At 44.2% G+C, this 15,072-nt stretch overlaps 1 protein-coding gene across 4 annotated transcripts in view; it reads right to left on the bottom strand.

The window, feature by feature from the left end:
- MXI1 (MAX interactor 1, dimerization protein) overlaps window positions 1–15,072 on the bottom strand; it is an 86,198-nt gene that overhangs the window by 51,600 nt on the left and 19,526 nt on the right. For 2 of the 4 annotated variants that reach the window (XM_065407145.1, XM_065407148.1), the window contains exons 1-3: window positions 14,943–14,976; window positions 14,312–14,628; window positions 13,462–13,594 (exon numbers count right to left, since the gene is read on the bottom strand). In XM_065407145.1, the coding sequence (XP_065263217.1) occupies window positions 13,462–13,594; window positions 14,312–14,384 (206 nt within the window). In that variant the 5' untranslated portion in view covers window positions 14,385–14,628; window positions 14,943–14,976. Of the gene's footprint in view, window positions 1–13,461; window positions 13,595–14,311; window positions 14,629–14,931; window positions 14,977–15,072 lie in introns of those variants that run through there. The other 2 variants (XM_065407146.1, XM_065407149.1) reach the window with 2 other exon arrangements.

The raw sequence follows: 15,072 nt of genomic DNA, 5'->3' as shown, positions 1-15,072 counted from the left end.
CATACAGAACCAGAACATAAGATCATAAGAACTGTCATGCTGGGTCAGTCCAACAATCCATCTAGCTCACTATCCTGCCTCTGACAGTGGCTAGTACAGAGCATCAGGCAGCATATACAGAACAGGGCAGTGAGAGTGATCGCCCCCATCTTCCCCTCCCAGCTTCTGGATGGCTTAGGGTCACCCCGAGCGTGGGGTTTGCATCCCTGACCATCTTGGCTAAAGTCATAACAGCAATTATAGGAAAATCTGGATTTATCGCATAGCCCTGGGATGATGCATGCTTCGGTGCTCTGTGGGGCGGGGTGGGGGGGGCTTGTGAACTCGAGTCGCAAGAGCAATAAGGGGCTAGAACATGTCCAGTGCAAACAGAAACTTTGGGCAGCAAAGCTCTTGAAGTCTCAACTGAGCATGTGTGAACTGAAACTTTAAGTCTTATAAATTTGCCAAATTTGAACAGATTTTCACAGGAACAGGAAAAGATATCTCCAACATTAAGGCCATACCCTGACTAATTTCAAGTCCATGCTGCAAAGCATGGGGGCATTAGAGCTTCTCAAAAAATGGTCCTAAGAAAATCAAAAAAAAAAAAAGGGGGGGGGGGGGAACAACATTTTTCTTTAGCCTTATTCTTGGAAACCGCTGAACCGCTTGGCTGAAACTTTCAAGAAAAATTCAGCTTGACACAGACAACCAGTACAAACAATTTTATTTCAAATAGTTAAAGTTTAGCAAAGTTATACGTAACTGAAAACAAGGTCTTAGAATGGGAAGTACCACGCAACCTTAAAATAGGCAGTGCTACTAGCCTCACCTACAATATATTGAGAAGAGGTCAAGACATCTCTGTCGTCCTCCACTCCAATGGTCAATATTAGAGATAAACATATCTCCTGCACAGAACGTTCCTAACATTGTCACAGGCTCCCTTTCCGGATCTCTACTGGGAGCCTCCTACAGAAGGATGAGATCAGCTTGTGTAAGTGTACACTACACTAATCACACATCCAAACTTCACTATATGATAATCAGAGAGATTAAAAACAAGCAAACCAAAACAAGTCTAGAAATAGGTAGCAAAAGGAAGTCTTTAGCCGGGGTGGCTCTATGTATAGTGCGTAAGTCACTTCTGAAAATGGGACTAGTACTTCTGAAAATTTTACCAATTGTCCTCATTTTCTAGATGGCAGGATCTGTAGATGTTAAATGACTTGCCTAAGGTCTTACAACAAGTTAGTGGCAGGGTCAGGAATGGAACTCAAGACTCTTGAATCCCAGCCCTGTGCCCTACACTATGCTTCTTCCCACGTGACATTACTTTTTAGTAAGAGGGTCACGTCCAGAAATAGCCTCAGAAACGTCCACTGCAATGAAAAACTCTGTTGAGAAAAACATATTTCACCATGCTCAAACTGTGAGAACTGCTTCTTACCTTGGGAAGTTCCCCCAAATGAGGGCGGTTTCCCTTGAAAGAGATCTGGAAATGGGGCTATTTGATTCAAAATGCTACTTGGTTAAAAACAACTTTGTTTGAAGAGAAAATGATTGTACTTACAAAGTTCCAATCAGACAAGATTTTTTACATTTCTGCTCAGAACTGTGAGCTGCCTGTCTCATTGGAACAATTTAGCCATTATATTATCTACAACTCTAGATCTCAGAGCACATCACAAAGAAGGATACCTATCATCATCCTCACTTTACAGTTGGGGAAACAAAAGCACAGATGTGCTTAAAGTCACAGGCCAATGACAAAGTCAGGAATAGAACCCGGGTCTTCTGACTTCTAGGCCTGAGCACTATCTACAGGAGTGTAGTATCTCAGCACTTAGGAGACCTGTAGAAAATGAAGGCAAAGAAACAGACAGGTATATTCTGCTTTCAGTTACTTCTGATTTAAAATGGCATAACAGAGGAATGGGGGGAGGATGGCTAGCTCAGTGGTTTGAGCATTGGCCTGCTAAACCCAGGGTTGTGAGTTCAATCCTTGAGGGGGCCACTTAGGGAGCTGGGGCAAAATCAGTACTTGGTCCTGCTAGTGAAGGCAGGGGGCTGGACTCGATGACCTTTCAAGGTCCCTTCCAATTCTAGGAGATAGGATATCTCCACTAATTTAGGGGGGAGGGATAGCTCAGTGGTTTGAGCATTGGCCTGCTAAACCCAGGGTTGTGAGTTCAATCCTTCAGGGGGTCCTTTAGGGAACTGGGGTAAAAATCTATCTGGGGATTGGTCTTGCTTTGAGCAGGGGGGTTGGACTAGATGACATCCTGAGGTCCCTTCCAATCCTGATATTCTATGATTCTATGAATCTGGCCTAGCTTTATTAAAAAAAAAAAAAAAAGGTGGGGTGGGGAGAATCTTACAGAGCAACTTTAATCAATGTAGCAGAAAGAGCACCATTTTAAAGCTCCGTCCATTCCAGCTTTGTAAGAAGAAAGCATGATACAAACAACAGATTAAGATCATGTTTAAAATCATCCAGATTAATTCAACCTAGACTGGTAAAACAACAGAGTACTGAAACAAAATATCTATGAAAATCAAACTAGGACCAGAGAATGGATGTATAGTAGAAAACACAGAAATAAGAGTTGGGAAAATATCCAGAGGGATGGAAAATGCATGACTGTTCCCTACAAGATCAACAGGACAGTGTCTCAAGATCTGGGCAAAGGCCAGCCACATGCACAGCCCTGAAGACCCACAGTTTCCAATCAAGAGAGAGTCCAAAATAGTCAACAACAAAAATACAAATCGTATCATTGTCGGCTGAAAGGCGGTGAGAAGGAGGAGTCACGTTTCCCAGAAAGAGAAAAAAAGAAGCCAGTCTTTGAATTCAGGCACAAGTTTGTCAGGAGGGCCTGGTAGATAATGAACAGTGGCAACTCCAAAAAACAAAACAATTAACTCAGCAGCTTGATATGAAAAAATGGACTGGAAGCTCTGGCCAGCAAAGAATCAGATCTTAAAGCTCAACCAGGAGCCAAAGGTAAAGCAAGTACACTTGCTTCTCTTCACTGCCTTCAATAATGAGGAAAAGGATAAAACCACTAAAAGTCAGGGCAGCTAGTGGAGCCAACTCTAGAGGTATCAACCAAGTCTCTTCTAAAGCAAAGGTTTAAACTTTAGAGACAGCAAGACTGTGAGTTAACACAAACTCGAGTTGTGGACAAAGCACTCCAGACAGAAGTAGACACGGCAGGGGTGAAATGAGGGCGAGACAAAAAACTGACGAATAAGGAATACTAATTAAAACTAGGGAATCAACTGTGTGCTGTACATAATATATACTTATTTGTGGAAACATGAGAAAACAGACAAAGGGGAATTCAGAAACTAACAACATAGGCTAGCCAAAATATCAGTTCCACTGTCTCAGAGCATTAATTCTTCACAGCAGCAGGGGCTTGACGTCAAAAAGCCATGAAGCTAACAAACACTTACTGAAATCCGCCATTGCTCTAGCACAGGGGTGGGCAAACCCGAGGGCCACATCTAGGTATGGAAATTGTATGGCGGGCCATGAATGCTCACAAAATTGGGGGTTGGGGTGCAGGGGGGATGAGGTCTCTGGCTGGGGGTGCAGGCTCTGGGGTGGGGCTGGGGATGAGGGGTTGAGGGTGCAGGAGGGTGCTCCGGGCTGGGACTGAGGGCAGGAGGGGGATCAGGGCTGCGGCAGGGGGTCGGGGCATGGGAGGGGATCAGCAGTGCAGGCTCGGGGGGGTGCTTACCTCAAGCAGCTCCCAGAAGCAGCGGCATGTCCCACCTCCAGCTCCTACACAGAGGTGCAGCCAGGTGGCTCTGCGCACTGCCCCGTCCGCAGGTGCCACCCCTGCAGCTCCCATTGGCCGTGGTTCCCAGCCAATGGGAGCTGCGGGGACGGCAGTTGGGGCAGGGGCAGCAGGCAGAGCCCCCTGGCTGCCTCTATGTGTAGGAGAGGGAGGGGGGACATGCCGCTGCTTCCGGGAGCCACAGAGAGCTCGGGAGCTCGAGGGCCGGATTAAAACGTCTGGAGGACCGGATCCAGCCCCTGGGCCGTAGTTTGCCCACCCCTGCTCTAGCACCAGTGCAGCTTCCCCAGTGTAAGCAATGTAGATTGGCCACTAGTGGTTTTAACATGCTCCTCTAACCATGAGCAGGGCTAGAGAACATGGTGCTAAGAATGCCTGAGTCTTGTCTGCTAACAATTTTGCTACGGCACCTGCTGCGTGGTGCCACTTCTAGAGTAAGCACGGGATGTTTTGCTAAAATGACCAACATACCTAAGTTCCTAGTGGGTTAATGGGCCTTTGGCCATAGAGAAGAATAATTTATAGAAGGTAGGTACAGCAGTATAAATTATATACACAAACCAAACATATGAGCCTGATTCTTATTTACATTAGGGCCCCTTTATACCACATCAACAGCGTACAGGAGCCTTAAATGATATTACACTCACTTAAGTGCCTTAGTATAAATGACAATTAGGCACAGAGTCAACAATATCCCTGCTGTGTTACTGCACAGTAGTGTTTTTCCTATGCTGCTGGTAACAGGGTGCATCAGCTTCTAAGGGCTTCTGAACCGCAGGGTAAAGCACTAAATTAGTTAGATTCATTCCTGGTGTCACTCTGTTCAAACCAATGGAATTACAGCAAGGAAGAATTTGGCCCATTGCGTGTTTGGAACAGCTCATCTATTGTACAGGCTGTGTACACTTATGGTGCTATATTAATAATAAAGCACAACCAGGAGAGCACTCATTGAAACTCTGCAGGATTCTCCCACGTGGTGGGTTGTAAAACGAACAAGATGATATAGGATATCACAAGAGTCTCGCAATTGGAAACCCTACTAAATCCAGCCTAATCTCACCTATAAAGGTCTATTTACTTTTTCTGTACTGTGATTTACATTCCTGAATTACTTTTACTGGGCCTTCCCTCATTTTATGTATTTTTCCCATTTACATGACAATTGTAGATAATAGAATGACAACACTAAACTCTGCTCAAAACAAATCGTGTATGAGATCTTGTCTATACTGGGAATTATCTCCAATGTCAGCGATCAGACTGCAGCCACTTGTGCAAATCCCAAGTGTTGCTTTCCTTGTCTACAACTTGCATCAGCGGAACTTACCCTGGTTTCAAGCACTCTAGCAATGTAAATGTCTATACCTGCAGTTTGTATTGATGGCAACCACATGAAATGAGGGCAAATCACCAGGTAGACAAGGCTCAAAGACCAGATTCTGAAGACACTCACACTTGTTAATCCATTGAGATCAGCCACCAAAATCCCTAGTGTAACTCTGTCAAAGCCAATGGTATTACAGGAAGGACATTTGACCCATTGTGCATTTGGCATAGTGTAGATATGTACACTACAGAGATAGCGTACATATCTCTGTACACCTACTGTACAGAGATATGTACACTAGTGGTGCTATATTACTGTATTATAGGGCAAAACATTTTCTGGAGGACACCCACACTCCTGTACTAACATGCAGTTGGTTCCACCAGAGAGTGAATTCACCTCCAATACTGAAAACTTAGATTTTCTCTCCTTGATCATGGCAGAATCAGAGGCGAAATTTACACCAGTCTGGCCAAGCTGAACTACATTAGGGAAAGGGGAGGGTGGGGAAAATCAACAACCCATTCTCGGAATAGAAGATTCAAAATAATATGCTCAAAGAAAAGCCCTTATAAACATTTGCCTGTGCTCTTTAGAGCCTACCATATTGTCTTAGAAGCCTTAAATAGAAGGCTGCTTTCCCTAACAGTTTGGTCCTTTTCTATTTGGCAAATCATGATTTTCTTCCCTGATCCTGCAAAGGGATCTGTTTGTAGTGGGAAACCAGAATATCCACCTGGCTCCCATTTGCAGGATCAGCTTCTTTGTTTCTAACAGAGCTTGGAAATTAAGGGGACCACGTGAAGGTTGTGAGACAACAGAAAAAGTGAGCTCCCATGACAGTGGTCTCAGATCCTCTCCTTGTACATGGTCAGAGTCAAGTAGTACAACAAACTCATTCCAGGTCATAAGCAGAACAGATAAGAACATGAAAACAGCCATACTTGGTCAGACCAGTATCTTCTCTTCCGACAGGGGCCAATGCCAGGTGCCCCAGAGGGAATGAACAGAACAGGTAGTCATCAAGTGATCCATTCCTTGTCACCCATTCCCAGCTTCTGGTAAACTGAGGCTAGGGACACCATCCCTGCCCATCCTGACTAATAGCTATTGATGGACCTATCCTCCATGAATTTATCTAGTTCTTTTTTTAACCCTATTATAGTCTTGGCCTTCACAACATCCTCTGGCAAGGAGTTCCACAGATTGACTGTGTGTTGTGTGAAAAAATCAGGGTGGTTAAAAATCAATGACAAAAAAAAAAATCAGATTTTTTTTATTTAAATCGGGTGTTTTTGATAAAATGCTTTTTGAGGAAAAAAACCTATCTAAAGATAGTTTTAATTAAGATACATTATAGCTCAAAGATATCTCATCATGGAATAGGGATTATAAATTCTAATTCTATAGTATGAGACAATATACTCATGTAATGTTTAAGGAAAGTTTTGTAAATGATTTCCAATAGTTCATGGATTAGGGACCCAATCCTATGGGGTTCCAGGGGCTTCTGTATCGATTATTTAGGTTAATCTTTCTATCTACTCAATGGGTCTCAGTGCTCAGTCTAGAAGATACCATCAGAGATGCTTAGTTTTGCAGTTCTCAAACTGTGGATTTGTGTCTCCAGAGAAAACATGCTTGTTAACAGCAAAAATGTTTTTAAATAAAATACTATATAGAGGTGAGAAACAAACAGTTAAATAAAACAATTTAAATGTCTGTCTGGTGATGTTCGCCTCCTAATACAGCATGGCAAGAAAATCCTCCAAATATTAATGATTAACCTGTTGAACTGGAGATATTTATGAAGTCATTGGGAAGTGAACTATCTGCTTCAATTACCTTTGGTAAATGAAATAACCAAACAATTATTCATTTTCTGATATAGCTGTAAAACTAATCTGAAAAGTTTTCAAAATAAATCACTTTAGAAATGTTTAGTGTGTACCTTCTAAAAATGAAACCTACATCTATCGCCGAGTTGTGAAGAATATGTATTGAGGATTTAAATCAAATCCACCCTGGAAAAAATATTTCCTTTTGTTTGTTTTAAACCTGCGGCCTATTAATTTCATTTGGTGACCCCTAGTTCTTGTGTTATGAGAAGGAGTAAATAACACTTCCTTATTTACTTTCTCCACACCAGTCATGATTTTATAGACCTCTATCATATCCCCCCTTAGTCGTCTCTTTTCCAAGCTGAAAAGTCCCAATCTTTTTAATCTCTCCTCATACAGAAACCTAATCATTTTTGTTGCCCTTTTCTGAACTTTTTCCAATTTCAATATACAGTAACTCCTTGCTTAACATTGTAGTTATGTTCCTGAAAAATGCGACTTTAAGCAAAACGATGTTAAGCGAATCCAATTTCCCCGTAATAATTAATGTAAATAGGGGGGGTTAGGTTCCAGGGAAATTTTTTTCACCAGACAAAAGTATATTATATATATATATATATATATATATATATATATATATATACACATACATATACATATACACATACACACACAGTATAAGTTAAACAAACAATTTAATACTGGTACACAGCGATGATGATTGTGAAGCTTGGTTGAGGTGGTGAAGTCAGAGGGTGGAAAAGGGTGGGATATTTTCCAGGGAATGCCTTACTACTAAATGATGAACTAGAACAGCTGAGCCCTCAAGGGTTAACACACTGTTATTAATGTAGCCTCACACTCTACAAGGCAGCAGGAACGGAGGGAGGGGACAGCATGGCAGACAGAGACACACACCCTGTGTGAGAGAGAGATGTGCATTGCCCCTTTAAGTACGCTGACCCCACTCTAAGTACACTGCCTTTTAAAGTAGATCAGCAAGTTGAGACAGCAGCTGCTGCGAGCAGGCTCCCTCCGTCCTGAGCCCTGTCATGTGCGCCCCCTCCCCCCCCCCCCCCCCCCCGCTCTACGGAGATGGGATAAATGGGATGCAGGAGGACAACCTGACATTAGCCCCCCTCACTCCCCTCCGCCGCACAGCAAGCAGGAGGCTCCGGGGAGCAGCTCCAAGGCAGAGGACAGGAGCAGCACATGGCAGTGGGGGAGGGACAGCTGAACTACCCGGCAACTGATAGCCTGCTGGGTGGCTGCTGCACAGGGAATTTAGGGGAGCGGGGAGCTGATGGGGGGCTGCCGGTCCACCCTGGTTCCAAGCCCCCACCAGCTAGCTCCAACGGGCTGCTCTTCTTGCAAGCAGTGGACAAAGCAGGCGGCTGCCAAACGACCTTATAAGGGAGCACTGCACAACTTTAAATGAGCATGTTCTCTAATTGATCAGCAACGTAACAATGAAACAACGTTAACCAGGACGACTTTAAGTGAGGCGTTACTGTATCCTTTTTGAGATGTGATGACCACATCTGCACGCAGTATCCAAGATGTGGGCGTACCATGGATTAGAGGCAATATATGATATATGATATGAGGCACCTCACAGTATCAGCCCCTAAATGTCTCCAAGATACCATAGGCTTTGCGGTGTGCTTGGGAGATCACAAAACAAATATAAATGATGATGATCAAATATTATAATTTAATTTCTGATCTGTAATAAGTCTTAACTTCATTAAACTGATTACATTTTGGTAAAATCCCAGTTAGCATCCCTGTTTACTTTATTTCCTGTTCATACCACAATTTAAATTGATTAAAAATACCTTTGATATTATTATTCAAAATTTATAAATAAAAGTCAGACATGTCAGGCCTTAAGTATAATGTATCAGGTCTAATCACTTTCACTGATATGTGGAGGATCCACAAAAGTAGCTCCCAGTAATACCAAAGACAGTAACCTCCTGATACACCAATACAAATATAACCTCCAATGGTATATTTCACTCTCCTCTTACAAGTTCTCAGAAATCAACTGTTGTCCCACAAATGTTTGCTTCCTAACACACGGTAAATTATATAAACGACACTGCATGCGAACATGAAAAATTACTATTTTTCACCTTCATAGAGAACTTGAAATCAACCTAATCTTGTTAAGAATGTGTAAAAAAAGCCCTCCATGTTAAAAAATGCTGGGGATTTAAATAAAGCAAAGGAAAGAGTTAAGCATCACAACACTTTGTTTTTAAACTTCTCCCTTGTTATAGGTTCTGCAGCACAGAGAACCTCGCCTGCAGATACTTACACAGGTGCTTTACTTTAAGCACGCGAGTAGTCTCATTGAATTTAACAGGACTAACTATGCAAGTAAAACTAATCATGTGTCTAGATGTTTGAGTAGTGGGACGTTATTATATAATACAAGTCACGGGTCCAAGGCGACCTTTAAAATACCTATTCAAAATAGACATAGGCCCCAATCCTGCAAGCAACATTAACTTTAGAGGGACTGCCCCACAGCCACAGTAATCCGCCCCTGTACCATCAACTAAAGGATCCAAGCCAAAGTTGGGAAGAGAAGCAACACACTGAAAGTGATGAGTCTGGTGGCACCTTAAAGACTAACAGATTTATTTGGGCATAAGCTTTCGTGGGTAAAAATCTTCAGATCTGAAGAAGTGAGGTTTTTACCCACGAAAGCTTATGCCCAAATAAATCTGTTAGTCTTTAAGGTGCCACCAGACTCCTTATTGTTTTTGTAGATACAGACTAACACGGCTACCCCCTGATACTTGACACTGAAAGTGGTGTTCAGCACAGCACATAGTACCACATGAGACACACCTTAGACAAGCAGGGCAATTCAGAAATAAACTACTGAATTCCAGGAACATCACTGCTTCATGTCGACCACGAGGGGCTTTCCACACCATGGGGTGGAAACAAAACGCACTTCAGTTAGTGGAGAAACTCCACTAATTGAAATGGGCTTTGAATTGGGCTGTTCATGTATTATCATCTAAAAAAGGACTTCATGTCTTTCACATCCAGCAACTCCCATTTCCACCACAGCTGCAATGCTAATGCAGTGCCCCAAACATTCTAAATGATGTCACTGTCACCTCACATTTGCCACTGGGGCACGGAAATGACAAGAGGCCATAGAATCTCACCTTTGTTTGTTTGTTCCCTTTTTTGTTTCATTATACATAGAGAGAATGTTTTTCTTCATTATTTTATTTACATTTGAGGTGTAACATTAAAAATCTCTCTCATACTTTGGAAGAACTTGCACATTTTTTTTTAAAAAAGAGAGACTGCATCACCACTCCTATAGGCTGGCTCTACATTCTTCTGTGTTTCTCTAGTAACTGTGCCATGACAGGATGGAACATGCTGGAAAGAAATAGCTGCGATGTCTGGGTTGCAGATGCTGCAGGAAAATGTTTGGATTTTAACTATATGTATTTTTTCTCCAATGAAAACAAGAACATCCAGGATCTGTAGCCATCTAACCCTGCATGGTTTTTTTTAAATGAACCAAAGTGTCCCAATTTAAAGACACACAAAGTAAGCAAAACAAATTCAGTGTATTTCATTAGAGGTGCTTGAGAGAATTTTTTGTCAATCGTACTTTAGCTTTCAAAATGTAACATTCACCTACAGGATTTCCCATATTTTTCTTACAATAAATAGATTTTTTTTTAAAGATTACACATCTCAGGAGAAAAACAAACAACTACCACCACAGAACTTAAGTTTTTACCCATAAACCAGTACCAGGTTTTGAATACCAAAGCTTAGACGACTTGACTAGACAATTACTCGACACAGACTACTGAAGTGACCCTTTGATTTTAACAGAAAGGGACTCAATGGACCCTATTTTAACTAGTGCTCATGCTGCATTCACAAAGCCATGCAAAACAGATTCTAGAAAATCTGGGGTCCCCTAGAACTGCACAGTTGTCACCATACTGCACATCATAGCCATTTAGAACTCTGATCATCTCATTCCAGAAGCACTGGCTGGCTATGACTTGAGCTAAAAGAGAATCCCCATTATCTATAAGTCGGCTTGGAAGGACTAGATTTTTAAATTGATAAATGTGGATTTCACCATACACAGACAAACTGATGAAAAAAATATTTCCAGCGACGATCACTGAAATTTACCTACAGGCAAAATAACGAATATGGTGTTTGAGTTTGTTTTAAGGCTATTTAATTTGTATATTTTGACATATGATGTTGACAATTTGTGTTTTAACGGTTATAAAGCTTTAACGTTTTGTATCTCAACATCTGCTGTCATTAAATAAATATTCTCTGCCCCCCCCTGTCTGAACCTCCATAATTTCCTGCAACTGTGAAAACTGTAATTGATAAAAATTAAAAAATGCTTAAAACCCATAATTTTGTGCAACTGTGAAAATCTGACTAAACATTGAAAAAAATGCTTAAAAATAAACATTGATATTATCCATCTTAATTATACAAAAATCAAATTCTGCCAAGCCTATCCGTCAGCAGTATAAGGCCTATGACATACAGTTAAGCAGGTCCAATTCCATCCAGTAGAGGGCACTATTAGACACATACCCTAGCCAGTTCGTGACAAGCTCTCATGCATGCAACAGCTTTACAAAAATCAAAGAGCGCCAACATACCTCATGTTAATACCACAACCCAAAAAAAAAAAAGCCTATACCCTCTGTACCAAGCATACGAAGGAGGTATTAAATAAGGCTACAAAACATTGTCTCTATTTTCTTGTGGCCCCAGAGATTTTTATTTTGTACATGTCCTGCCCACTAGCATACTGGTCTAATATCATATGCTACCACATGAGGGCTGCATATCAGGGCTCTGTACTGGCAGGGTACTCAGAGCATTCAGACCCCAGGAGAGGGAGTGCTTTTCATAACTCTATAGAAGATGCAGACACTGGTGCTAAGAAGCTCCCAAGGGATCTGCTGCTAGCCCTCCTTGTCAGAGGCAAGGTCGCCATGACAAAGGCCTTTGAAGGAAAGTGGTGCAGGAGGAAAAAAAGTGAGGGGAAACTTTCGGGCTCCATGGACCCACCCTATGCCAGGTAGAAAACAGATCTTAATGCTGCACTCACAATAATTTTCCAGCACAGGCAGAAGTTACCGTAGATCTGGGATTGGGATCAAGGGGCAGAAAAACATGAAGAGAACTGCACTGAAATCAACGGGGAAAAGATCGTGCAGCTATGCAATGCAGCAAACTAAAACATACTCCTCTCTCAACCACGGGAAACAGTCCAGGATGATGCTGATCCTGATGAGGAAACTTTCTCTGTAGCAAGTAGTTCCAACACTACTCCCAGCCACATTATTACCAAGCATGTGGAAAGTGGAGTGGGGAAAACAGAAGAGAATACACAAGAGCACCCCAGTCTACCTCCCCTTCCTCATGCTCTTGGGAAAGCTCTATCACTTGAAGAGCCCTCCTTCATTTTACATATCATGTAAGCCTCATTGTAGTAAGGCTGAGTTCTGTTTGAAGAATATATAGCTAGTTTGGAAGTTTCCTGATTTAATAATAATTCTTTACATTTCTGTAGCATCTTCATCCCAAGAGGTCCCAGTGAGAATGGTCCACTTTCTCAGGGATGAGAGAAAGTAACAGAAAAGGCGTTAAATCTCAGCTGGAAGGAAGAGAAGGTGGCAGAAAGGAAACAGAGGCAACATGTTAGAGCTGCAGCTGGTTGTCTCTCCTAAATTTACCAGGCCAGCAACCAACACAACATGGTCTCCTATAAAAAAAATCCTAAACTCGAGTTCTGTGATTGGCAGTCAGAAAGCAGGGAGCTCCTTATGGAAAGGGGACTGAAACTCCAACTTTCTGAAAGCCAGGAATCTGGGTGAAAGACAGCCAGAGTTTTTCTAGTATCTAGTTTAGTGTGTCATGTATAGAAGCCAGTTACGCCACTCTGTCATTTTACAAGATGCTGATTTAGTAAATATCCAGATCCATTTTGGAGATGTCATTTCCTTCCTTTGGCTGACATTTATCATTACAATCCCAAAGTGCTACACTTGCTGTCTACCTGCTGAAATGCAGCAAACTTCTGAGATGAGAAGGTAGCATAAAGCATAAGAGAAGAGAGAGGGGACACCTATTGGCCATACTAGTATTGCTGTCCCTGCCCAAGACCTCACTATGCTCCCTCTCTTTCCAGCTTCAAGTTTGTGATGTGGAATCAGGTGGCAGTGCCAAGCCACCTACAGCCCCTCTGTGCCTCCTCTGCTCCCAGCATCAGGTCTCCAGCATGGCAGCTACTAGCTCTGGATCCCCCTGTGCTGAGACTCCCCCCAGTTTTCCAGCAGGATACCTCTCGGTAGCAGGCACTGTCTCCAGCCAGGGGCTTTCATCTCATCTCCCCTTTTCCCCCCAGCCCTGGGTTTCATTGCACCCCATGACTTCCCATCCCTGCCTCCCAGTGTGGTACCTGTTGGCAGTGCTTGTACTGCTGCCCCCGCTGCTGTGTTTCCTCACCCGGCTCAGCCTCCGCATTGGCTTTGGATCCTGCAGTCCAGGGCTTGGTAACAAGGGGAAGGTCGAGGCATAGCCATGCTCACACTCTGCACAAAAATCAACAGATGAGAGAAACCAGTGAAGAAAGGTTCATTTACTTGAACCCAATGACCTAAGGAAGGAAGGCCAGAGGCATGAAATAACCCAGTGCGGGGGGTGGGGGAACGAGTGATCTGCTATAAGCAGGAGGGAGGCAGAACTCTGTGAGAGAAAGGGGTTAGAGCCATGTCATCATGGGAAATGGGGACTATTAACCCAGTACCAGGGGAGAAGGTTTAAGGCCCTGTAAACCTTGGGGAGAGAACCCCAGATCCCAGAAAACACTGAAAGCTGACATAGTGGCCTGGGCATCTTGGTTCTCTGGTCCTCGCTCAAGCTGTGTGACCTGGACACAGTGTAAAATAGGCATTTCCCATTGTGTTTTCAGGCTCTCGGCAGCCCCAGACCTTCCCCCTCTCTCTCTGTGGAAAGCTCACGCCGATCCCCAAGAACCATTCACACCAATCTCCACCCCTTCAATTGTCTCTCTCTCCCCCCAATCTTCCCCCTCTGCAGGGATCTCCACCCCCAACATCCATGGAAGCTCCTCACCCCTATCCCCACCTCTTCAATCTCCCTTCCTCTATGGGGATCTCTCACCACCAACCCCCAGGGTGCTTCCCCTCCATACATGGGATTCTCTCACCACAACCCTCCCTCCTTTCTCACCCCAACCCCACTCCTTCCATGGGGAGCTGTCACCCCAGCATCCCTCCCCCCATTACCTCTCTCCCTTCGTTCCAGATACTCTGCCGCCTCCAGCAGCCGCTGGATGTTGATCATCTGCACCCGCTCCATGGCCCCCAGGTAGGTGGCTTGGGGCGGGGGGTTGCAGCCACTGAACGACCACACCCCAAACCCCCACCTGAGGCAGCAGGAGCTGCCAAGGGGAGCGGTGACAGAGCTCCTTCTCTCCCCGAGATCTGGACTCTTCACATCAATGACAGCGTCCCCCGGATGCGTCTCCTTCAGGGAGGGAAGGATGGGGGAGCCACACAGGATTGGGGCTGCAGTCCCGTCTCCTGCTGCCTCCAGAGATCCACTGGGGCAGGAATAATGGGTAACAATAGAGAATCAAACAGCCAAATACCCCTAGTCCAAACCCCCACACACTGCCCTCCTGCTCCTGCCCCACACGCTGCCCCTCCCCCCACTCCTAACCCTGCCTCACACCCACTCTCTGCCCTCCCTAGCCCTGCTCCTGCCCCACACTCTGCCCCCTTTCTAGTCTTGGTCCTGCCCCCGCCCCGGTGCTGCGCCTACATCGCTGCTCCAAGCCCTCGCTCTGACCCGCCCCTCGGCGCCCCATAGCAAAGCCCTGCAGCAGCGTTCAGCAACCCCTCACAGTTTGTTTACCTCCGGCAAGCGACCACGGGAGAGGAGGGGACACACGGCCGCCGCTGCCCCACAGCCGCCTGGGAAATGTAGTTCCCGGCCGCCTCCTCCCCGCGGGAGAGGGCGCCGCGATGCATTGTGGGAAAGCATG

Source organism: Emys orbicularis, chromosome 7 (assembly GCF_028017835.1).
Source record: "Emys orbicularis isolate rEmyOrb1 chromosome 7, rEmyOrb1.hap1, whole genome shotgun sequence".
NCBI classification, from domain to species: Eukaryota; Metazoa; Chordata; order Testudines; family Emydidae; genus Emys; species Emys orbicularis.
The sequence above is the reverse complement of the archived record's forward strand: the minus strand, read 5'-3'. Positions and strand labels throughout refer to the sequence as shown.